The following is a 27,170-nucleotide window of genomic DNA, read 5'->3' as shown; positions in this document are numbered from 1 at the left end:
AGATATTCACTGTGTCGTCTCTTCTGGTCTAAGTAGTATCCTCCCATGCAAAGCAGGACTGATTAACAGTGTAAACTGCTGTTTTCTTGAGACCATGCTTGGACCAAACTACACCTGCCCTGTTCCTAAACTACATTCCCAACCCGCGTATCACTGAAAATAATACGAAATGCTCTGAGACCAGGTTGCACTGACTCTTCGGCTTCCTGTGTTCCATATCTGGAATGAACTATCCAATGGAGCAAAGAAATGCAAGATGGGAGTGGTTCCGTTATGAGGTCACGGTGGAGGGGACTGAACTACCAAGTGGGCGCAGCAGCAGACGTAGAGAGCTACACTGGAGGACGATAACATGATAGTACACACTGAACCTGCGGTATCAGGAAAACATTTTGTTTCAATTAGGCAAAGCGAATCTCGCATAACAAAACGAATAGAGTAACCCATTGCGCTCCCACGAGAGGGAACGGATAGATTATAGAGCCTTTCTGTTGCAGTTATGGACGAACTGAATAAGAAGAATTCCCTTGCTTTCTGAGAGCGAGACAGAGTGACTCGGAGGGGAAGGAGAAGGAGACCTATGAGTACAGTGAAGAAAGTTTCCAGTTCTTAAAACAAACTGAAACTCACGATTTACAGTGCGTAACGAAGAAACCATGTATGGGATAGTTGCAGTTTCATGAGCATTTTGACGGATCGTTTTCTTTCCTGGTTTACAAGCACCGGGGCAAAAGTTTCTCCAACGGAAAGTATTACAACCTACAGCACAAATCTAGACGGTTTACCGGAACTTTGAGCCTCTTTAGAAGAACTGCGTGGTGCTTTTCGCGTTGCATAGTTTAGCTGGGGTTTTCTACCTCGCTGGACTGGTGATTGGGGTCGGGGGGGGGGGGGGGGGGAGAGTGCGTTGTGGATATATTTACATCAAATTCTACATGGCCTCTGCCAGGATGTACCTTATAACGAGATTCATTCTGATCTCCCTGATTTGGAAGAGCAGCCTGGCACTTTTATGTCTGCCGTGTGATGAGTCTAAATGCGAGGAGCCAAAGCATTGCTCTGGCGCGGTTGTGCTCGGTATCTGCGGCTGCTGCTCTGTCTGCGCCAAGCAGAAAAACGAAAGCTGCGGTGGCGTCTACGGTCTGTATGGGACTTGCGACCGCGGGCTGCGGTGCGTGATCAGATCACCGCTAAACGGTGGATCCATCACGCAGTATGAGGTCGGAGTCTGTGAAGGTTTGTATTCTATTTACACTGTTTCGTCATTATGAATAGAGCCTATGCTATGTTTAAAAGTTCACAGAAAACATGTCCATTGTACAAATGTATGGTTCCACTTCGGCGACGCATGGCAGTCTATTATAAGCTATAGTCTCAAAATCAGATAGCGGAACACAATGCATAATAGGCTATATCATATAGAATGCATTCAAATGACTTGAAACGAATAGCAATGAGCAATGTTTGAGTTCTACAGAATGTGCACCTGGCATTTCTGTCATGATATATAATACATTCTAAGTCCTATTGAACTCGTAGGCTACTAAAAGTTAGTACACAGCAATAGTCCTAATAATGTTGTGTTAATAATAATGCTGAACATTCGTTTATTATTTTGTGGCTACTAGGAAGTTGTTACTATTTTCAAAAGTGAATTCTGTTGCTTTTCATGCTGTTTATTTATATAGTCAAGGTAGAGCTATAACTTGCAGTTGCATAAACATGTCTCTCCATGCTGCTTATCTTACGGTATGGTGGGGGTCTGGAATAAGAGAGATATTGAGCAAGCGAGATGGTTAATGTGTTTGCAGCATGTCGGTTTTCCAATTATTTAGGGTATCGCTAACGGATTCCTTGCTGTTGTTGGACGCGGTGCCAGCACCTCTCTTTCCGCCGAGGCTTGTATGTTTTTCAATGGAATATCTGCTATGCAACTCAACATACGCTTCAGCCCGGTATATTTTACATCGCCACTAACGAATAGGACGTGCCCATCAAAAGGGTGGGCTACCTGGAATCACAGGTGTAGCCTATTATATTTTGTGGCTATGTAGTGTTCGCAATTCGCGGTGACTCAATTAGTGACGCGTCTGTCTCTGGCTCTCTAGAATGCTGTAGTTTTGCGAAAGTTTATATAGCCAAATTGCACTTGTGGAATGTTGATGAAGGTGCTCGATTCCTTGAACATTGAAGAAAAATAAATATTAATCACATCTGAGAGATTTTTATTCTATATTTCATTCCTTATACATGGGATAATCAATATGTTCAATACAACCGACACATTTCATGTGATTTCGTTGAAACAACGTGGAAAACTGATTGGATTTGCAAAAAGTCATCAACATAAGGAAATGTATTTTTTCATCCAGCTTTTAACTTAAATCCAATGTCAGGGTGACATTTTCGTGTGGATTTCACGTTGAATTCACGTTAGTTCACAACTCAACCAAATGCAGCACTCCCTTTCAACTATAGAATCTAAGTGGAGAAGAAACGGATATAATGATTTTAAAGTGCAAATTAAATTGTATTTGTCACATGCGCGGAATACAACAGATGGAAGACTTAACAGTGAAATGCTTTCTTACAAGCCCTTAACCAACAATGCTTTAAGAAGTTAAGAATAAAAAAAAACAAGTGTTAAGTAAAAAATAGATTAATAAAAAATAGAAAATAGAAAAAAAAGTAACATATTATTAAACAGCAGCAGTAAAATAACAAGTAAAGCTACAGTATATACAGGGGGTACTGGTACAGAGTACAGAGTCAATGTGCAGGGCCCCCTGTTAGTCTACCTACATGTAATATGTACTTGTAGGTAGAGTTAAAGTGACTATGCATAGATTATAAACAGAGAATGTGACGCATGTGATATCTGTTTTGTCTCACTCTGAATACTTAAATAAATTCAAGCAGACTGAATGTAACCAAATCAATCAAATGGGATTCATAATATCCTACAGCTCAAAGATATGAAAGCTTTTTCCAATACATGACAATATATGTGTGGCGAGAGACAACCTCTGACAGGACTACCTGGCCTGATGACTCCTTGCTGTCCCCAGTCCACCTGGTCATGCTGCTGTTCTAGTTTCAACTGTTCTGCCTGCGGCTATTGAACCCTGACCTGTTCACTGGACGTGTTACCTTGTCCCGGACCTTCTGTTTTGGACTCTCTCTACCGCACCCGCTGTCTCTAACTCTGAATGATCGGCTATGAAAAGCCAACTGACATTTACTTCTGAGGTGCTGACCTGTTGCACCCTCTGCAACCACTGTGATTATTGTTATCTAACTCTGCTGGTCATCTATGAACATTTGAACATCTTGGCCATGTTCTGTTATAATCTCCACCCGGCACTGCCAGAAGAGGACTGGCCACCCCTCAGAGCCTGGTTCCTCTCTAGGTTTCTCCCTAGGTTCTAGCCTTTCTAGGGAGTTTTTCCTAGCCACCGTGCTTCTACACCTGCATTGCTCGCTGTTTGGGGTTTTAGGCTGGGTTTCTGTACAGCACTTTGTGACATAGACTGATGTAAAAACAGGCATTATAAATACATTTGATTGATTATGTAGTCCTATATGTATCCTTATTGTAGCCACAGACAGACAGAGTCTTGGAGGACGCCACAGAGGGAGACACGAGGAGTCATGTTTCAACAGGGGCAGCCATGAATGAAAACATGTTGATGAGCGTCTCAAATGTTTGGCCAGTAAGTAGCCTATGCAGTCTCTCAGGCAGGTGATGTCTATTGTAAGGCATGTGGATAAAACAGCAGCTATAGTTTGTCTTTACAATAGTCCCCTGGAGGGTTGAACCAGAGCAAAGTATGGAACACCAGTTATTTAAAGTACAGAGCATGACCTTCACCCCAGAGCACACCCCCCATCTCCAACATTAAATGTTCCCCATTCCCCACAGGTCCTTTCCCCAACACATTAGAGCTATAGTCGCCACCACCTCTCACCTCTAACCACTAATGTTCTCTAGCTTTCCCTCAGAGGCCCTATATTCACCCAGCACATCAGAGCCCCATAATTCACCACCACTTACATACCTGCTGCTGTTCATAGTGTCACAGAGGCAGAGCACACAATGTGTCATGCCTCATGACAGCTAATGTCAGCTTACTCATTTTGAATGATGATGAGTGTCACAACGACGCAGGCGGTGCACAGGCCTTTGTTGGTGTAACACAGGGGGCTCGACTCCGCCAGTCCTCCGAGGTACCTCCGTCTGATATTGTTATCAGCGGAGAGCGTCTCTCTTTACGCGAAGGGTCAGATTAAATAAATGCCTTTTAGCCCCTGAATTTATACCCACGCAGTCCCAAGCCAGGTAGGTGTTGAAAGGATTCCGATCACATTTCCAAAACCAACAGATTATGTCAGCCAAAGCCAGTGACACTCACTGATCACTCTCAATTTGGACAGTCACACTGGGTAAGGGTTTAAGTGGCTTACCCCGAGCTCACATCCAACAGATCCCCAGAACAGGTCCTGGCTAACAGCTCACCTCTAACAGATCCCCAGAACAGTACCTGGCTAACAGTTCACCTCTAACCGATCCCCAGAACAGTACCTGGCTAACAGCTCACCTCTAACAGATCCCCAGAACAGTACCTGGCTAACAGCTCACCTCTAACAGATCCCCAGAACAGTACCTGGCTAACAGCTCACCTCTAACAGATCCCCAGAACAGTACCTGGCTAACAGCTCACCTCTAACAGATCCCCAGAACAGTACCTGGCTAACAGCTCACCTCCAACAGATCCCGAGAACACTGCCCGGCTAACAGCTCATCTCCAACAGATCCCCACAACACTGCCTGGCTAACAGCTCACCTCTAACAGGTCCCCAGAACACTGCCCGGCTAACAGCTCATCTCCAACAGATCCCCAGAACACTGCCTGGCTAACGGGACAACATGTAACAAAGAGCACCATCAGACTGGAGTCTCTCTGGAGGCTCTGGGGGTTCAGGGTCATCCCACTTGGGATGAGGGCCCTGCTGTGGATGTTATATATTTGTTTCTGTCCCAGTTCCCCAGTTAGTGCTGTCGGATGGTCAGGGTCTCAGGGGATATTATCTACTCTCTGCCACAAAAGTTACATTACCGCCCAGGCAGCTGGGCAGGCAGACTTACAGGCAGCTCCAGCTTCAGGCCGTTTCACTGCCTCCAGATTCTCAGCACAGCAGCACTGCAATGTCCTTTACAACATACTGACTGTCTGACACCCTATCTGTCATTTCTATTTCTACATAATTTTGCCATTGTATAGTTTGACAGCCATTTGAGTGAAAAACAACTGCAATGATTATTGTTATCCGACTCTGAAAAGGAGAACAGCTCCACCACAAAAGTGTTTGTAGTCAGTCATTGACATGATTTTTGAAGTATGTGGAATAATAATCTCTCATGAATATGTATGCATGTCTCACTGAATTATACATCTTTCACAGAATGTTTAGAGGAACAAGAGGAGGAAGGAATGAGTGTTTCCTGTTCACGCGGGCCTATTAAAGAGGAAATTGTGATAAGGAATAGGTTCTACCCTGTCCTTGATGTTAACCATATTGGAAGTCATTGATTACGTGCACCAGTTGTTTAGCGTCTGAAAGGTCTGTCTCATAGGAATAGCTCCCAGGTCTACCGGGGGGCAATATGCAAATACTAAAAAAATATTTACCATTTAGCAGATGCTTTTATCCAAAGAAACGTACAAAACAATAAGTACATAACACGTTTGTGTATGTGGCAGCATTTGGAATCAAACCCACAACCCTGGTGTTACTACACCACCTTCCCCTAGCCTCAGTGGGGCTTACACAATAGGGTCTTCTTGAGGTTGTCTGTCACTCAACGCAGAGCCTTTAAGTGAGCCCAAATGGCAAAGCTATAACTGTGAATGACTTTGAAGTGACACTGTTCTAAATAGGTGTGCCATGTATCCCAAGCATGGAGTTCCTTGCACACCACGGTGTCACAATACACCATTGTCACATTGTTTGAGTGGCTCTTGGGTGTTGTCTCTCAATGAGTAATAGGCTAAATAAACCAGATGACAATTGTACAATTACAGAAATGGTTAAGTAATGATCATAACCAATGAGTCTATGAGAAAATGACTGGTTTGTTTCCAGCGTGGATTATCATTGTGGTTATGAACTCATCTAAAGATAATTAATCAACCATTGGACTGTGGTCAGTACAAGATTCATTGCATCAGTGCTTTTCAAATCTAAATTAAAGTCCCTCCATTGAGGCCCAGTAGCAGTGTTGATCAAATATTGATTGTAAAATTAAATGTTATAGAGATAAGACCAGGATTGTGCCAAAAAGCTAGAAAAACATGCACTCACTGCGTGCTGTGCAATATGGCTGGATCCCTTGTTTTTCAAATGGTAATGTGGCGGTAATAATAAATGGTAATGTGGCGATAATAATAAATGGTAATGTGGCGGTAATGTGGTTTCTTTCTATACTGAACAAAAATATAAACGCAATATGTAAAGTGTTGGTCCCATTTTTCATGAGCTGAAATAAATAAATCCCAGAAATGTTCCATACTTACAAAAAGCTTATTTCTCTGAAATTCTGTGTACAAATTTGTTTACATCCCTGTTAGTGAGCATTTTTCCTTTGGTAGATTAGCTCAGTTGGTAGATTATGGTGCTTGCAATTCCAGGATAGTGGGTTCAATCCCGGGGCCACGCATACTTAAAAAAATGTATGTACGCATAAATGCTATATATTATAGGTTTCACCCCGTGGAAATTATGGTCTGAATGGATTGGAGTCATGATGGCGGACTCCATCAAGCTGGGTGACGCCATGGCTATGTCCCAAATGGCACCCTATTCCCTATATAGTGCACCACTTTTGTCCAGAGCAAGATGGGAATAGGGTGCCATTTGAGACACAACACGTGGTCTGGATAACGTCCTCTTTGGCAGAGCCACTATGACATGATGGAGCAAGCTAAGTGATTATCATGGCTGTCTTGTTTCAAAGATAATCATTTTATGCAAAAAAAAACAGTTTTGTGTTGTTATTATAGTGAACAAAAATATCAACACAACATGTAAAGTGTTGGTCCCATGTTTCGAGCTGAAATCCCAGAAATCCCAGAAATGTTCCATACGCACAAAAATATTATTTCTCTCAAATTTGGTGCACAAATTTGTCTACATACCTGTTAGTGAGCATTTCTCCTTTGCCAAGATAATCCATCACCTGACAGGTGTGGAATATCAAGAAGCTGATTAAACAGCATGATCATTACACAGGTGCACCTTGTGCTAGGGACAATAAAAGGCCATTCTAAATGTGCAGTTTTGTCACACAGCACAATGCCACAGATGTCTCAAGTTTTGATGGAGCGTGCAATTGGCATGCTGACTGCTGGAATGTCCACCCGAGCTGTTGCCAGAGAATTGAATGTTCCTTTCTTGACAACCGCAGACCGACCACGTGTAACCACGCCAGCCAAGGACCTCCACATCCGTCTTCTTCACCTGCGGGATCATCTGAGCAGAGGGAGGGAGGGTGGGGGGGGGGGGGGGGGGGGGTGTTGGGGTATTTCTGTCTGTAATAAAAAAGAAAACCATGCTGATTGGCTGTGCCTGGCACCCCAGTGGGTGGGCCTTTGCCCTCCCAGGCCCACCCATGGTTGCATCCCTGCCCTGTCATGTGAAATCCATAGATTAGGGCCTAATTTATTCATTTAAATTGACTGATTTCAATGAACTATAACTCAGCAAAATCTTTGAAATTGTTGCATGTTGCATTTATATTTTGGTTTATATTCTTGTTCAGTATACATAGACATGACTGTCTTCTGTCAGGAAGATGGTTAAAACGTTGAGAGGAACTAGGACACGTATTTCTCTTGTTTTAACAGTTTACTCTTAGAATGTGTGCACTTGGCTCACAGAAGCGTATCTGAAAGTTAGCGAAGCTGGCTGCTTGTCAGACTGGCAAGCCTGATGCCAAATAATTTAGTGCTTTAAAGACAACATTAAATAATTCTGAGTGACAAAAAAACAGGAATCCAATGTAACAGAGATTCTAACACGAGGATAGAATGTTCTGTTTTTGTGTGTGTTCTGCTGCTGTTTAGCATTCATCTCTAGCTTCTCTATACAAGCTACATGCATGCTATGGCATAAGGGTTGGGGAGGAATAATAATAATATATTTGCTTAGCTCACACCCTTGTCTAAGGCGACATGCATAGGTTACATTTTTACTCTGTGATATTAGCCATTTATGCAGCTGGGTATTTACAGAATGAGATGAGCTCCACAAAAATCCATTCCCAAGAGTTTCCTGTTAGACAGATGACCACCTGGGACTTACAGACAGGGTTTTAAGGTGCAGTTCTCTAAATGGGGTTTAAAGATACAGTTCTCTAAACCAGGTTTAAAGGTTTGTTTCTCCTGAACAATATTTAAAGGTGCAGTTCTCTAAACAAGGTTTAAAGGTGCAGTTCTCCTAAACAAGCTTTAAAGGTGAAGTTCTCTAAACAAGATTTATGCTGCTGCTACTCTCTGTTTATCATAAATGCATAGTCACTTTAACTATACATTCATGTACATACTACCTCAATTGGTCTTACCAACCAGTGCTCCCGCACATTGGCTAACAGGGCTATCTGCATTGTGTCCCACCACCCGCCACCCACCATCCCTCTTTTACACTACTGCTACTCTCTGTCCATCATATATGCATAGTCACTTTAACCATATCTACATGTGGTAGACTAACCAGTGTCTGTATGTAGCCTCGCTACTTTTATAGCCTCGCTACTGTATTTAGCCTGTCTTTTTACTGTTGTTTTATTTCTTTACTTACCTATTGTTCACCTAACACCTTTTATGCACTATTGGTTAGAGCCTGTAAGTAAGCATTTCACTGTAAGGTCAACACCTGTTGTATTTGGCGCACGTGACAAATAAACTTTGTTTTGATTTGAAGATTTAAAGGTAAAGTTCTCAAAGCAAGATTTAAAGGTGATTTTCTCAAAACAAGATTTAAAGGTGACGCTCTCTAAGCAAGATTATTTGAAGGTGCAGTTCTCTAAACAGGGTTTAAAAGTGCAGTTCACCTAAACGGTACACCATATAGTGCTGCCATCACCTATTAAAAAAGGTGACAATAGTCATGCCTATTATAGGTATTGGTTGAAGCTCAGTGTTAAATAAAATCTCCCTATCATCATATTTAAGCCAATATGACACCAATCTTGATGACATTTTGCAAATCAACTTCATTGGAAGTACACAACACACATAGACATATCTGATATTGATATTAATCTAACTGCTGCACTGTCCAATTTACAGTAGATATTACAGTGAAAGAATACCATGCTATTGTTTGAGGAAAGTCCACAGTTTTGAACATTAAAAGTTATTAATAAACAAATTTGGCACATTTGGGCAGTCTTGATTCAAAATTTTGAACGGAAATACAATGGTTCATTTTATCAGTCTAAAACTTTGGACATCCACTGCTGCCATCTAGTGGCCAAAATCTAATTTGCACCTGGACTGGAATAAAACATTATGGCCTTTCTCTTGCATTTCAAAGACGATGGTACAAAAAAATACTAAAAAACGGTTGGTTTATTATTTTTATTATCTTTTACCAGATCTAATGTGTTATATTCTCCTACATTCCTTTCACATTTTCACAAACTTCAAAGTGTTGCCTTTCAAATGGTACCAAGAAAAATGCATATCCTTGCTTCAGGGCCTGAGCTACAGGCAGTTAGATTTGGGTATGTCATTTTAGGCGAAAATTTAAAAAAAGGGGCCGATCCATAAGAGGTTTTAAGAGTGTACCGTGTACCTACCTAGCTCAAATCCTGAAAACGAAATTAAAACAAGACTATAGCATCCATAAAGTGACCATTGGACCTAAAAAATCCTGGATTGACTAAGTTTTGTATGCAAACAAACATAGGCTACTGTATATAGCTAGATATATGGTGGTATTCAAGCTGAGGGAAATCAATACATTCAAACAGATATTTTGATTTGCTAGGTAGCTAGCTAGCAAACTTTACCAGCTAGCTAACAGGCAAACAAAGGTAGCTAGCCAATGAATATGGTTTTATTTTGATTAACAAGCGTTTACCAGTCAGATGAGAGCTATCATTGGCTAGGTAGCTTACCAACTAGCAAGGACAGCTAGCTAGCTAGCTATATTTTGCAAGTAAGGTTTTTCACATAAGGCTGAAGTCATCATGTGTAAACTGCTGATGTAGACACTTGCACAGATAATCTAGCAAATATTTTCTTAACTCTTCTTGAATTGCACTGTTGGTTAAAACATCTTAGGGCTGCAATCCCGTTAACGGGATGATATGACAACAGCCAGTGAAAGTGCAAGGCACCAAATTCAAAACACCAGAAATCTCACAATTAAAATTCCTCAAACATACATGTATCTTATACCGTTTTAAAGGTAATCTTGTTGTTAATCCCACCACAGTATCCGATTTCAAATATGCTTTACAGCGAAAGCACCACAAACGATTATGTTAGGTCACCACATAGCCACAGAATAAACACAGCCATTTTTCCAGCCAAAGATTGTTCACAAAAAGCACAAATTGAGATAAAATGAATCACTAACCTTTGATGATCTTCATCAGATGACACTCATAGGGCTTCAAGTTACACAATACATGTATGTTTTGTTTGATAAAGTTCATATTTATATAAAAACATATGAGTTTACATTGGCGCGTTACGTTCACTAGTTCCAAAAACATCCAGTGATTTTGCATAGCCACATTGATTCAACAGAAATACTCATCATAAATGTAGATGATGATACAAGTTATAGACATGGAATTATAGATATACCTCTCCTTATAATGCACCCGCTGTGTCAGATTTCAAAAAAACTTTACGGAAAAAACAAACCATGCAATAATCTGATACGGCGCTCAGAAAAATAATCAAATTAGCCGCCACGTTGGAGTCAACAGAAACCAGAAATGACATGATAAATATTCCCTTACCTTTGATGATCTTCATCAGAATGCACTCCCAGGAATCGCAGTTCCACAATAAATGCTTGGTTTGTTCGATAATGTCCGTTATTTATGTCCAAGTAGGTACTTTTGTTAGCGCGTTTAGTACACATATCCAAACGCTTGTGCATTACTAAGGACAAAAACTTCAAAAGGTTATATTACAGGTCGAAGAAACATTTCAAACTAAGTATAGAATCAATCATTAGGATGTTTTTATCATAAATCTTCAATAAAGTTCCAACCGGAGAATTCCTAGAGGAGCGATATCATGTGGAATGCACGTGACCAGGAAATGGCTCTCTGCCAGTAACCTGACTCATTCAGCTCTTATTCAGTCCCACAAGACAGTAGAATTTGTATTCAAGTTTCTAAAGACGGTTGACATCTAGTGGAAGCCCTAGGAAGTGCAACTTCATTCATATCCCAATGTGAATTTAATAGGGCCTGGGTTGAAAATATACCAACCTCAGATTTCTCACTTCCTGTTTGGATTTCTTCTCAGGTTTTTGCCTGCCATATGAGTTCTGTTATACTCACAGACATCATTCAGACAGTTTTCAGAGTGTTTTCTATCCAATACTAATAGTAATATGCATATGTTAGCAACTGAGACTGAGGAGCGGACCGTTTACTCTGGTCACCTCGAAAACCTTGGTAGAGCATGGATGGAATAGGCATTGTGTTGCTCATGAATTTCCCTTATTTTCTGTTTCAGACCAATGCCTATTCTCACTTCAAACAAAGTTTTTTGTTTTTAATAACCACTATTATTGTTGTAGTAGGATGTCCCTTGGGCGTATCCATACCTATGTAGGACATGCGAGGGTTAGGTTAATAAACAGGCTGGAGCTAGAACCTCGTTGTCGCGCGTCCTTATTTTAGATCATACTACATGGTGTCAGAAGTGGTTTTAAATTCACATAAATGTGAAGGACATACCAAGTAAATCATACATTCAGGCTGTTTCAAAGCAGGGAAGGCACAGTGTTGGAGATAAAACAGCGCATATCATTATTTTGCTAGCTAACGAGCAAGGACTAAGTTACTGCTAAGCAACATGTTGCAAGAGGAAGAAGCTGGCGGGATTTCAGGGTTTGCGACTCCAAGTTCAACGGGCTCTGGCGCAAACACGGACAGACCAGTGGCTAGTGCTGACGGATTTCGCATTAGTCCCTCGGAAAATGTGGTTTGTATGGACATTCAAAACTGGCCTAAATGGATCAGGCGCTTTGAAAGGTACAGGGTAGCATCAGGCTTAAACGTGATAAATGAGGCATTTCAAGTTAATACACTGATCTACTCTATGGGTGATGAAGCCGAGGATATATTAAATGCTTCAACGTTGACCGAGGAAGAGAAACTAAACTACAGTGCTGTTAAAGACTGTTTTGAAACGCATTTTATAGGGAGACACAACATTATTTTTGAGAGAGCTAGGTTTAATATGCGCAAACAGGAGCAGGGTGAAACCACCAACAGTTTTATCACAGCTGTTCACAAACTAGCAGAACATTGTCAGTTTGGCGTGCTCAGGGAAGAGCTGATCTGAGATCGGATTATAGTCGGAATAAGAAATATATCACTTTCTGAAAAGTTACAGTTGGATTCCCAGTTTACCTGGTCCAAAGCTGTAAACCAGGTTAGGCAGAGTGAGACAGAAAAAAGACAGCAGACGATACTGCGCGACAGCAGCTCCTTACAGAACGAAGAGAGTGGGGAAATACATGCATTTTCATACAGAGCTAAAAAAAAACGGAGGGGAACACAGAACAGAGACAGACGTGGAGAAAACAATCACAGACAGCACCAGTAGCTAGTTCAAGTGTTTGTCGCAAATGTGAAAATCCCCTTTCCACAGATGGAAAGATTGCCCAGCAAAGGATCCGGAAAGCAGGAAATGTCACAGGAGAGGACACTTTTGAGCTGTCTGTCAATTAAAGCAAATGCATGAGGTGTCAGAGTAGGTACAGCAGGACATCATCTTTCTGGGAGAAGTAAAGGGAAACAATACTGGCTGGCATTCAGACATTAAACTCAATGGGGAGGTTGTGTCATTTAAACTAGACACTGGGGCAGCAGTGACAGCTATCCCAACTAGGCTGTATAGCTATAGCAGAGATGGCCCTTTGCTCTCTACAAACAAAAAACTGTACAGTCCCAGTACTACGATTTTACCAGTGGTAGGGCACTTGGTGATTAAACTGGAGAGTAAAGACAAAAGTGCCATCCAGCCTGTCTTTGTCATTGACTCTCTAGCCAGACCGTTGCTGGGGCTGCCAGCAATTGAAGCATTGCAACTCATTGAGAGAGTGAGCGAACTGGAGGACCCAGGTGAGGTTTTCAAAAAGAAATTCCCAAAAGTGTTTTCTGGTCTAGGAAGGATAGAAGGTGACTACAAAATCCGCCTGAAAGAGGATGCTGTCCCCTATGCCCTTACCACCCCCCGCCGGGTGCCTATCCCTTTATTGGCCAGAGTAAAGGAAGAGTTGGGGAGGATGGAAGAAATTGGGGCTGTGTCTAAAACAGAGAGTCCCACAGACTGGTGTGCAGGGATGGTGGTGGTCCCAAAAGCCAATGGGGAAATAAGGATCTGTGTGGACATGACTAAATTGAATGAGGCACTCTGCAGAGAGAGACACATCTTACCATCAGTTGAGCAGTCACTGGCTCAGTTGGATGGCTCACAAGTCTTCACAAAGCTGGATGCCCGCTCAGGTTTCTGGCAGATACCGCTGTTATCAGAGAGTAGGGCACTCACAACGTTTATAACAACGTTTGGCCGTTAGTGTTTTAATGTTTTGCCATTTGGAATCGCTTCCGGTCCTGAGCATTTCCAAAGACACATGCCCCAGCTGTTGGATGGGCTGAGTGGCGTCATAGTCCACGCGGACGATGTGCTCGTGTGCGGAAGGGACAGAGCAGAACATGATGTAAGGCTCACAGCAGTTCTGACCCGAGTCCAGGAGACTGGCCTGACACTCAATGAAAAATGCACTTTTGCACAATCAGAGGTATTGTTCTTGGGACACAAAATCAGTGCAGCTGGAATAGAGCCGGACCCAGAGAAGATCAGCGCCATCACAGATATGCCCAGACCCCAGAATGTGGCTGAAGTCAGGACCTTCTAAGGCATGGCCACATATGTGGGTAAGTTCCTCCCACAGTTCTCAGATACAACCAAACCTCTGAGAAACTTACTAGCCAAAGAGAATGACTGGTCATGGGGTCGCATGCAACAAGCAGCGTTTGACAAAATCAAAGGAGATCTGGCCTCACAGAGAGTGCTAAGACAAAAGTATCAGCAGATGCATCATCCTTTGGCCTAGGGGCGGTCCTCACACAGATGCAGGACAACATGGAGTGGCGTCCAATACCATACATCTCCCGAAGCTTATTAGACACAGAGCAAAGATATGCTCAAGTGGAGAAGGAGGCGTTGGCTATCACATGGGCATGTGAAAGGCTCAGCCAATACCTTATTGGCCTGCAGTTTACAGCAGAGACTGATCACAAACCACTGTTGGCTCTGTTAGGGACAAATGCACTGGACGACTTGCCTCTCAGAGTTCTGTGCTTCCGCCTCAGATTACTGAGGTTCACCTACAAGATGGTGTATGTGCCAGGGAAGGCACTGATCACAGCAGATGCACTCTCCAGGGCCCCAATTAAACGTCCATTTTCAGAGGAGGAGCAATGTCTAGAGGGAGAGGTACAGGTGTCCATTAATGCAATAAGGGACAGTCTACCTGCATCTCAGACCAAACTGCAGCAGATTGCAGAGGAGCAACAACGAGACCACATCTGCCAACAGATAGTGCAGCAATGCAAAAAGGGATGGCCCAGGCAGGAGGAACAGCCTCAACTGCTGAAGCCCTATTGGGTGCACCAAAGTGACTTCCACTGTAATGGAGACCTTCTCATGAAAGGACAACGGATAGTTATCCCAGAGACTCTACAACCAGAAATGCTAGACAGAGTGCATGATGGACACATGGGAATAACCAAATGCAGACTGAGGGCTCAACAGTCAGTGTGGTGGCTTGGTCTGAGTACTCAGATCGCCAAGCTAGTGGCCCAGTGTGAGGTCTGTACAAAATGTCAACCTTGTCATCCGGAGCCAATGATGGCAACGGAGCTGCCAGAATGGCCATGGCAAAAGGTAGGGGCGGATATGTTCTATTGGAAAAATGACACTGATCTGCTAGTGGTAGATTACTACTCAAGATACATTGAAATAGCGAAGACACCCATCACATCAGCTGGTGTTATCAATGGATTAAAATCCATTTTTTCCAGGCAAGGGGTCGCTGAGGTCCTGGTTACAGATAACGCTCCCCAGATCTCTGCAAGCTCCTTTTCTGCTTTTGCCGCAGAATATGACTTCATACATGTGACCAGTAGCCCCTACCATGCACAGAGTAATGGTGAGGCAGAGAGAGCTGTGAAAACAGTCAAGGGACTGCTGAAAAAGAACAAGGATCCATACAGGGCTCTGTTAGCTTAAAGAGTTACACCACTGCATCATGGGCCGTCGTCTGCCGAGCTCCTGATGGGCAGGAGGCTGCGTTCCCCATTGCCTGTCTCGCCGGCTCAGCTTAAACCCCGATGGCCTAACAGGAAGGCCTTCGCTGAGAGGGACAAACGTCTGAAACAAACGCAAACTGGAGACTTTAATCGGAGACAACGTGCTAAGGAGAGGCCAGAGCTGACCGAAGGTCAACGTGTGTGGATTACAAACTCAAAGACACCAGCAATAGTGCACAGGAAAGCGGATGCCCCACGCTCCTATGTGGTGGACACAGGTTCAGAAGAGGTACGAAGGAACAAAACACACCTCAGCTCTTACAGATCTACCAGCCATACAGACTGAGGCCACAGAAAATGCACAAAAAGAGGGTGAAGGAGAGAGAATGCTCACAGAGTCACAAGCGCGCCCAAAAAGGGATGTGAAGCCACCAGAGTGGCTGAAAGACTATGTTACGTGAAGAGAAAACATAATGTTGGGGACCATACCCAGCAAAAAGAGACTGTACCTAAGTTAATGTTCATACTGTGTGATTGAATGCTTTCATACTGTTTCAGGATGGGAAGTAGCATGTTAGAGAATAATACTGGTTTCCAAATTGCATTTCAGTTATGCTTCAGTGGTTATGCATGTTGAGTTCTTGTTCATGGGAGAGGGGAAGATGTAGTAGAATGTCCCTTGGGGGTATCCGTACCTATGTAGGACATGCAAGGGTTAGGTTGATAAACAGGCTGGAGCTAGAACCTCGTTGTCGCTCGTCCTTATTTTAGGTCATACTACAATTGTGGCTAGAGTTTCAGTCTTTTCATTGATAAAGATTTCCATCAGGCGTAATTGTCAAGCATCATTAGCACATGACAAACACTCCCGTACCCAGATGCACCTGAAGCATGTACATTAACCATGACTCTCCTCATTAGTGTTGTGCTCAGAACACAGATGTTCCTTCTCATTTGCAGGTTTGCACTGATAGTGGAACCAAAGTTCTGCTGTCTGTTTTCAGAAACAGTTCTGTTCTGTCTGCTCTCAGTCTCAAATGTTCTCTTTTTCAACCACTTGTAATGACATCCATCCATCTAAAAATCCATCTAAAACTAAACGATACAATCTGTAATTTGAACAGGCTGACTCTGCCACTTTGTTTGGTAAGCTGAGCAATGGGGCTCTGAAAGTAACAATCTCAAACTTAAAATCTCCTGTCAGAAGGAATGGTTGCCTGATGGCTATATAAAAATAACAGAATATAGATTATATCAGTAGAGCGGCACATAGGGGTTGTGAACCAGCCAAGCTAAACCAATCCCAGATGCCTATTCTCTTACACCCTCCAGTCATTTGCTGGGTTGATTTATGAATGGATTTCAACTCAATAAAATATTGTTTCCACTCACTATAATGTGATTTGGGGGAATAAACTGTGAGATAACAGAAAGAAATGAAGACACATTTAATTGAGTGACGCCAGAGGCCATGACAGGCTCACCAGCTCAAGTAAAATCCAGAACACTCGGTGGTGAGACAACCCTTTAACACCTTTGCCCAAAGATGGATGTGCCTGCTGTGACTGCCGTCAAGGGTGATTTTGTGCCCCAGTGTTTTTCTGATGCTCCCACAAATAGGGCCAGTGAAGGCTGGATTAAATTTGGTGTCTGTAGTGAGGGAAGACAAGCGGAAATGTTTACCTCTTCCCCCAATGCTTCTTCCTTGTCACGCTCCCCCTTTTCGTCCCTGAAGTCTCTCAAACAGACCGGGGTTCAAATACTAATACGAACTAATTTCAAATACTTTACCTGGGCTTGATTGTGCTTGCCTGGCATAGAAGGAACCAATAGAATAGTTGCAAAAGAGCAAACCCCAATTATCTTGCACTCCAGGCAGACTAGAGCAAATGCTAAAAGTGTTGGAAAGACTTCAAATAGTATTTGAGCCCAGGTATGCCATCAATCGTGGGCCTGGGAGAAGTGATAGAATTTCCAGGGCTGGATAGTGGATATAATTTAGGACCAGAAGAAAAGATGGAGGGGTTAGGGGGTTGGCTGGCAGAACTAAAGAAATAAAGCCCTAGGTTAGAATCCTGAGCTAGCGAAAAACACAAGTCCAGGATAGGTAGAGCAGAGCATCTTCTGTAGCTACTGTAAATCAATTAAAAAATATCCTATTTTCTTAAAAGCAAGAACCATTTTTATTTGTGCTTTTGTTGCATCATTTTGTCAGACGACGATAGTTCTTTAATTTTCCTCTCCTACGCGAAATTACTGTACATTTAAAAGCTTAAATGTTTGAAATATCTTTGTTGTCTTGAGTAATTAATAGGTACCTTCAGTACCAGCTAATACAAATACTGCCTGCTCCTTCATGTAGCCAGGCAGGGCCCCCTTCTAAGATAACTATCCGGTGCCACCACAGTGTGCTGTCTGAGACTGGAACCAGGGAGCTATCCTCAAACAAAATCACAGGGGCTTCAGATGCCATGAGGCCCCAACTTTATTACTTTTCTTTTAGCATTGCTTTGGTGTTGGGTTTACTGTTTCAATGAGGATTTCATCCAACTTTTAAAACAAGTTCTAATTTCAGATACAGAATGTGTTGAATGCTGCATAATTCAAAATGTCATATAAATCATACTTTGATGTCAGTGGGAGGTTTCTAAAAACGCTTGAGTTAGGCAATGCCCTTATCAATTATTACCGCATTTTGAACGATAAATGATAAATAATTTAACATCTTCCATTTTGATTTTGATAAAGTAGTGGATAACATGATTTTGGAATGAGATGTTTGACAAGCAGGTGTCCATATACTTTGGCTATGTATTGTTACTGTATTGGTAATGCTAGATGTTTATATAATGATGAGTCACATGTACATTGTGTTCTCTGATCTTGAAGCGTATGCATTTCACAAACAGTTATTGACAATAATATACACATACTTTACTGTATCTGTCCATACGCACACACTTTCACTCAATGTCACTTCTATGCTCAGAGATAGAAGATGAAAACATCATACTCTATGCCAACACAAGCGCTAGAGTGGGCACACGTGCTCAAGCGGGCACACACACACATGCACATGCAGGCACACACCCACGCTCACACACACACAATGCCCTATTTGCACTGCAAATCCAACTTCATAATGTTGCTGTCAGATAGCAGTGTGTTGGGGTCTAGGGGCTGAGATTGACTCTGTGGGGATAAAATCACTGATGATGTGGTGGGGAGCTAGATAGTGGAATGGAATGCTTCTTCCTACACCTGGATATACTGGTTTCGTCCCAAATGGTACCCTCTTCCCTGTGTAGTGCACTACTTTTGACCAAGGCCCATATAGCTCTGGTCAAATGTAGTGCACTATAATAGGGATAGGGTGCCATTTGCAATGTTCCCACTGTAACATACTGATCAATATTTCAGCTGAGGAGTTGAAAATTACTGACCTTTATAGTGTTTTATTTGCAATACATTCTTGGGGGATAGTGTGAGTACCGGTAATGCTTTCCAGTTAGGATTGTTGGAGGCGTTATGAAAACAAATCTGGAATTGAAACATTAATGAAATGTTATATTGTCAACTTGATAAAAACAAATGTGTTGATGTCCTTGATTTGATGTAATCTTACAATTACATTGTCCTCACTGTACCTTTCCTGGTCCTGACCAGATGAAAACTGGGACGACGACCAACTGTTGGGATTTGAGCCGTGCAATGAGAACCTGATCACAGGCTGCAACATCATCGACGGGAGGTGTGAGTGTGACAGCATACGGACCTGCAACAACCCATTTGAGTTCCCCAGCCAGGACGCATGCCAGACCGCTCTGAGGAAGATTGAAGGTATTATGCATGTCAATTAATGTTTAACAATGAAATATTAATGTTTGTCCTCTTGAACCTGTATGGCTCAGTTGATAGAAGAAGGATATTTAGAAGGAGGAACATTATTCCCAGAATGGAACACAGCTCGACAAAACACCTTTCTCTCTCTCTGGCCTGCATGATGCAGTTCCTAAGAGTGGGTAGTAGAGCATGCGTAGTCATGTTTGAAGCCACAAGCACACAAGGTGTTTTCATGCAGTAATGTATGCTGTGTAGTCTACTGTTAGTTACCATCTGTATGGATGGTTTGTTAGATGCTTTGACTTTAAATGGATCATCAAGTGCGTTGGTAGTTTGAGTTCTGATTTGACTCGTACTGTTAGGTTTTCATAGTGGTTTTCTCAATATTATGTTCGCGCCCATATGCCTCTTCCAGTTCTATAGGATATATTATTGGCAGTAATTAACTCAGCTAATTTTTATGTGCTTCTTTATTAATTACTAAATGCCCAGACATAAATCAAACTGAATGATCAATTCCCAGCTTCGCTTAGGGGTGGTATGCAGCCTCCATACTGATTGAATAGCTGTCACTGAGCTTGGTTTTCAGGATCTTCATCCCTTTCTGTTGTTCCCCCAGCATATTTCAAATTCTGTTACAGTTGCACTTTGAATAACAACTCGTAAATCTCTGGCGCTACACAATTTTGTCATTTATTTATCTACTCTTTTGCTGCTCCTGTTTTCTCCCATTTTGTATTTTTTTAGTGTGAGGGGTTTTGTTTGTTTAGTCAGATATTTTTTCTCTGACAGGCTCTCCTCAGTGCATCTGTGATATTCAAAAAAACAACCACACAAACAAACCAGCTTTTTGTTGAAAAGCTGATAAGGATTCTAATAGGCCTATCAGAATGCAGTCCCCCATGGTTACCCAGACTTTATCTCAGTGTCTGCAGTTGTGTTCACAGTTCTCTGGCAGCAGACGGCCAATTAAATCACCAGAATATAGGTTTGTTATAGCAACCAACCATCCTAGCAATGGGGATGAGGGCCCTTGTTGTTAAATTGTGGCAGGTATACCTTCACATGCTGACCAGACCACCGCACACGTGCATTCGTGCGTTGGCATGCTCTGTCGTGCGCAGGTTGATTTTGTTCACCCACACCAGACACGATCAGGACATGTAGGTTGAAATATCAAAACAGACACTGAACCAATTATATTAATTTGGGGACAGGTCAAAAAGCATTACAAATTTCTGCCAATTTACCTAGATAGCTTGCTGTTGCTAGCTAATTTGTCCTGGGATATAAACATTGGGTTGTTATTTTACCTGAAATGCACAAGGTCCTCTACTCCGACAATTAATCCACAGATAAAACGGTACATTTGTTTCTCGTCATCTCTCCTCCTTTGTTCAGGCTTCTTTTTCTTCTTTGGACTTTATGGCGGTTGCCAATCAACTTCATAGCATTACTACAACCAACTGGAGTGTGTTAATCTTTCCATCACCCACGTGGATATATGCTCCTAAAAACCAATGTATCCTGTTGTGTCCTGTTTGGCTGGTTCAGTCATTTGTTATGGCTGGTGGTGGAAGGTGTTGTGAACGTTGGTGGTCTGGGTCCTGTCTGTCTGTGTGTATGTGTGTCTGTCTGTCTGTCTGTCTGTGTGTGTGTGTGCGTGCGTGCTTGCTTCTGCGTCTATGTGTGTGTGTCTGCTCTCTGTCTTGGCAAGGTAGTCCTTTGGATGTGTGTGTAGAATGAACTCTTGCTCCCGTAACCACAGACTGAGAGATTACACTGAGTACAGACTGGGATTATTATAATCAACAGCATCATAGGTTTTACAGACATTTCTCAGCGTACCAATGAGCCTTGTTTTGGTTCAAAGAGGGCAGACCCATAGGGTGGTGCACAATTGGCCCAGCGTCGTCCAGGTTTGGCCTGGGTAGGTCGTCATTGTAAATAATAATTTTTGACTTGCCTAGTTAAATTTAAAAACTACTTTAAAGTTTTTCTTTATTTGTACTATTTTCTAGATTGTAGAATAATAGTGAAGACATCAAAACTATGAAATAATGGAATCATGTAGTAACCACAAATTAAAATATATTTCAGATTCTTCAAAGTAGCCACCCTTTGCCTTGATGAAAGCTTTGCACACTCTTGACATTTTCTCAGCCAGCTTCATGAGGTAGTCACCTGGAATCTGTTTAAATTAACAGGTGTGCAAGGAATTTATTTCCTTCTTAATGCATTTGAGCCAATCAGTTGTGTTGTGACAAGGTAGGGGTGGTATACAGAAGATAGCCCTATTTGGTAAAAGACCAAGTCCATATTATGGCAAGAACAGCTGAACTAAGCAAAGAGAAAAGACAGTTCATCATTACTTTAAGACATAAAGGTCAGTCAATGTGGAAAATTTTGAGAACTTTGAAAGTTTCTTCAAGTGCAGTCACAAAAACCATTGAGCGCTTTGATGAAACTAGCTCTCATGAGGACCACCACAGGAAGATCCAGAGTTACCTCTACTACAGATGATAAGTTCAATAGAATTATCAGTCTCAGAAATTGCGGCCAAAATAAATGCTTCACTTAGTTAAAGTAACCAAAACATCTCAACATCAACTGTTCAGAGACTGCGAGAATCAGGCCTTCATGGTCGAATTGCTTCAAAGAAACCACTACCATCAATAAGACTAAGAGACTTGTTTCGGCCAAGAAACACGAGCAATGGACATTATACTGGTGGAAATCTTTCCTTTCTGATGAGTCCAAATTAGAGATTTTTGGACTCATCAATACCCCTTCTTTGTGAGACGCAGAGTAGGGGAACGGATGATTGCATGTGTGGTTCCCACCCCGAAGCATGGAGGAGGTGTGATGGTGTGGGGGTGCTTTGCTGTTGACACTGTCAGTGATTTATTTAGAATTCAAGGCACAGTTAACCAGCATGGCTACCACAGCATTCTGCAGTGGTATGCTATCCCATCTTTTTTTATTTAGTGGGATTATCATTTGTTTTTCAACAGGACAATGACCCAACACACCTCCAGGCTGTGTAAGGGCTATTTGACAAAGAAGGATAGTGATGGAGTGCTACATCAGATGACCTGGCCTCCACAATCACCCGACCTCAACCCAAATAGATGGTTTGGGATGAGTTTAACCGCAGAGTGAAGGGAAAGCATCCAACAAGTGCTCAGCATATGTGAAGACTGTTGGTAAAGCTGGTTGAGTCAAATCAAAATCAAATCAGTGAATTGTTTTTTGGTTACTACGTGATTCTATGTGTTATTTCATAGTTTTGATGTTTTCACTATTATTCTACAATGTAGAAAATAGTAAAAATAAAGAAAAACCCTTGAATGAGTAGGTATGTCTAAACTTTTGACTGGTACTGTAAGTATTCACACCCCTGAGTCAATACTTTGTAGAAGCACCTTTGAGTCATCTTGGGTATGTCTGTATTAGCTTTGCACATCTGTATTTGTGATTTTATCCCATTCTTCCTTTTAGAGTTTCTCAGAGTCGGTTAAATTAAGCCGTGTTCAAATGGGCAGATGTGACTCAAATCCTATTCATTTGCATATCCGATTTGATTTTTTTTATTTTTCCTGCAGTCCGAACAGCCAAAAAGCACAAGGTATCGGTGACCATAAGCTATTTTAGGTCATAGGAAATGATGACATAGATATTATGTACGAAACGTTAAGATCAGTGTAAAAACACACACAAAATAGCAGAATTGGTCAGGAGCCCTCGTCTGTTATCCACTGCAGCACCATCTTCCTCTCTTTTCACAATCACTCGGTTGGTAATGCTTACAAATTGGATCATAACTCTAAAAGTAGCTGAGATCCCACTCTGGAAGTTTGATATGCAAATAGAGTATATTATGTTCAACAATATATTGAAATATTTGCCAAATCAAAATGGTGTGTTGGTATTGATCAATATTAATAAATTAATGTAAGATTTTTAAAAATTGAAATCCAAATACTACTCAAGGTTTCTTCCTAGGTTCCTGACTTTCTAGGGAGTTTTTCTTAGCAACCGGGCTTCTACATCTGCATTGCTTTCTGTTTGGGGTTTTAGGCTTGGTTTCTGTATAAGCACTTTGTGACATCTGCTGATGTAAAAAGGGCTTTTTAAATAAATGTGATGTGATATGTCATCAGGAAAGAGCCCCATGATAATGGGCCATTTCCTCTATTCCTGAGAATCATATTTCGAGACAGAATTATTCATTTTCTGGGCTGTTACATAAAGCCGGGTTGTTTTTCATTTTTGCACTACTTGGGTGAAGCAAGCTGATTGATTTCGAATGTGGAAGTGGAGAGGGGTGCATTTGTCCAGTTGTAATACCATACATTTTCATGCCTGCTATTTATGGTCATGACTGTTGGTCGTGACTCATCTGGTTGTCTTATCTTTAGTATCCTGAGTGAGTAGACAATACCCATATTGATTTCATATTAAACCCCCATCAAATGAAGAGGTATTATTACCATAATTCTTGATTACACAATGGCCGTGTTCCAGGCTTACCACATTCCTGCATGATCTCACATCTCCTGGGTAGGTGTTTAACATACACTACATGGCCAAAACTGCACTACATGGCCGAAGCTGCTTAAAATGAGTGGATCCAGCTATTTCAGGCACACCTCTTGCTGACAAGTGTATAAAATTGAGTACACCTCCATGCAATCTCCATAGACAAACATTGGTAGTAGGATGGCCTGTACTGAAGAGCTCAGTGACTTTCAACGTGGCACCATCATAGGATGCCACCTTTCCAACAAGTCAGTTTGTCAAATCTCTGCGCTGCTAGAGTTGCCTCGGTCACAGTCAACTGTAGGTGCGGTTATTGTGAAGTGGAAACATCTAGGAACAACAACGGCTCAGCTTTGAAAGGGTAAGCCACACAAGCTCACAGAACGGGACTGCTGAGTGCTGAAGCGCGTAGCACGTAGAAATCGTCTGTCCTCGGTTGCAACACTCACTTGCAACTGTAAGGTTTGGTGGAGCAGGAATAATGGAATAACTAATGCCCTTGTGGCTGAATGGAAGCAAGTCTCCGCAGCAATGTTCCAAAATCTAGGGGAAAGCCTTCACAGAAGAGTGGAGACTGTTACAGCTAAAGGGGGACCAACTACGTAAAAATGCCCATGATTTTGGAATGAGATGTTCGACGAGCAGCTGTCCACATACGTTTGACCATGTAGTGTATCAGCTAACCATTTGATATAGTAATCTGCTGCAATGTAGTCTGCCTGGATTGCGACCAAAGCCTCCTCCTTCTGGCAATTTTTTTATTTTTTATTTTTTTTATTTCACCTTTATTTAACCAGGTAGGCTAGTTGAGAACAAGTTCTCATTTGCAACTGCGACCTGGCCAAGATAAGGCATAGCAGTGTGAACAGACAACACAGAGTTACACATGGAGTAAACAATTAACAAGTCAATAACACAGTAGAAAAAAGGGGAGTCTATATATACATTGTGTGCAAAAGGCATGAGAAGGTAGGCAAATAATTACAATTATGCAGATTAACACTGGAGTGATAAATTATCAGATGGTTATGTACAGGTAGAGATAGAGATATTGGTGTGCAAAAGAGCAGAAAAATAAATAAATAAAAACAGTATGGGGATGAGGTAGGTGAAGATGGGTGGGCTATTTACCAATAGACTATGTACAGCTGCAGCGATCGGTTAGCTGCTCAGATAGCAGATGTTTGAAGTTGGTGAGGGAGATAAAAGTCTCCAACTTCAGCGATTTTTGCAATTCGTTCCAATCACAGGCAGCAGAGAACTGGAACGAAAGGCGGCCAAATGAGGTGTTGGCTTCAGGGATGATCAGTGAGATACACCTGCTGGAGCGCGTGCTACGGATGGGTGTTGCCATCGTAACCAGTGAACTGAGATAAGGCGGAGCTTTACCTAGCATGGACTTGTAGATGACCTGGAGCCAGTGGGTCTGGCGACGAATATGTAGCGAGGGCCAGCCGACTAGAGCATACAAGTCGCAGTGGTGGGTGGTATAAGGTGCTTTAGTGACAAAACGGATGGCACTGTGATAAACTGCATCCAGTTTGCTGAGTAGAGTGTTGGAAGCAATTTTGTAGATGACATCGCCGAAGTCGAGGATCGGTAGGATAGTCAGTTTTACTAGGGTAAGTTTGGCGGCGTGAGTGAAGGAGGCTTTGTTGCGGAATAGAAAGCCGACTCTTGATTTGATTTTCGATTGGAGATGTTTGATATGGGTCTGGAAGGAGAGTTTAGAGTCTAGCCAGACACCTAGGTACTTATAGATGTCCACATATTCAAGGTCGGAACCATCCAGGGTGGTGATGCTGGTCAGGCGTGCGGGTGCAGGCAGCGAACGGTTGAAAAGCATGCATTTGGTTTTACTAGCGTTTAAGAGCAGTTGGAGGCCACGGAAGGAGTGCTGTATGGCATTGAAGCTCGTTTGGAGGTTAGATAGCACAGTGTCCAAGGACGGGCCGGAAGTATATAGAATGGTGTCGTCTGCGTAGAGGTGGATCAGGGAATCGCCCGCAGCATGAGAAACATCATTGATATATACAGAGAAAAGAGTCGGCCCGAGAATTGAACCCTGTGGCACCCCCATAGAGACTGCCAGAGGACCGGACAGCATGCCCTCCGATTTGACACACTGAACTCTGTCTGCAAAGTAATTGGTGAACCAGGCAAGGCAGTCATCCGAAAAACCGAGGCTACTGAGTCTGCCGATAAGAATACGGTGATTGACAGAGTCGAAAGCCTTGGCAAGGTCTATGAAGACGGCTGCACAGTACTGTCTTTTATCGATGGCGGTTATGATATCGTTTAGTACCTTGAGCGTGGCTGAGGTACACCCGTGACCGGCTCGGAAACCAGATTGCACAGCGGAGAAGGTACGGTGGGATTCAAGATGGTCAGTGATCTGTTTGTTGACTTGGCTTTCGAAGACCTTAGATAGGCAGGGCAGGATGGATATTGGTCTGTAACAGTTTGGGTCCAGGGTGTCGCCCCCTTTGAAGAGGGGGATGACTGCGGCAGCTTTCCAATCCTTGGGGATCTCAGACGATATGAAAGAGAGGTTGAACAGGCTGGTAATAGGGGTTGCGACAATGGCGGCGGATAGTTTCAGGAATAGAGGGTCCAGATTGTCAAGCCCAGCTGATTTGTACGGGTCCAGGTTTTGCAGCTCTTTCAGAACATCTGCTATCTGGATTTGGGTAAAGGAGAACCTGGAGAGGCTTGGGCGAGTAGCTGCGGGGGGGGGGAGCTGTTGGACGAGGTTGGAGTAGCCAGGCGGAAGGCATGGCCAGCCGTTGAGAAATGCTTGTTGAAGTTTTCGATAATCATGGATTTATCGGTGGTGACCGTGTTACCTAGCCTCAGTGCAGTGGGCAGCTGGGAGGAGGTGCTCTTGTTCTCCATGGACTTCACAGTGTCCCAGAACTTTTTGGAGTTGGAGCTACAGGATGCAAACTTCTGCCTGAAGAAGTTGGCTTTAGCTTTCCTGACTGACTGTGTGTATTGGTTCCTGACTTCCCTGAACAGTTGCATATCGCGGGGACTGTTCGATGTTAGTGCAGTCCGCCACAGGATGTTTTTGTGCTGGTCGAGGGCAGTCAGGTCTGGAGTGAACCAGGGGCTATATCTGTTCTTAGTTCTGCATTTTTTGAACGGAGCATGCTTATCTAAAATGGTGAGGAAGTTACTTTTAAAGAAAGACCAGGCATCCTCAACTGAC

The 27,170-nt window shown here is 42.6% G+C and overlaps 1 protein-coding gene across 1 annotated transcript in view; it reads left to right on the top strand.

The window, feature by feature from the left end:
- The first annotated feature begins 301 nt into the window (after window positions 1-301).
- Window positions 302-27,170, top strand: part of crim1 (cysteine rich transmembrane BMP regulator 1 (chordin-like)) — a 173,399-nt gene continuing 146,530 nt past the window's right edge. The window contains exons 1-2 of the mRNA XM_021585125.3: window positions 302-1,236; window positions 19,241-19,414. Coding sequence (XP_021440800.2) covers window positions 936-1,236; window positions 19,241-19,414 — 475 coding nt within the window. The 5' untranslated portion in view covers window positions 302-935. The remainder of the gene's footprint in view (window positions 1,237-19,240; window positions 19,415-27,170) is intronic.

This window comes from Oncorhynchus mykiss, chromosome 25 (genome assembly GCF_057628025.1).
Source record: "Oncorhynchus mykiss isolate SJ-2025 chromosome 25, ASM5762802v1, whole genome shotgun sequence".
Classification (NCBI taxonomy): Eukaryota; Metazoa; Chordata; class Actinopteri; order Salmoniformes; family Salmonidae; genus Oncorhynchus; species Oncorhynchus mykiss.
This window is presented reverse-complemented; position numbering and strand designations above follow the sequence as displayed.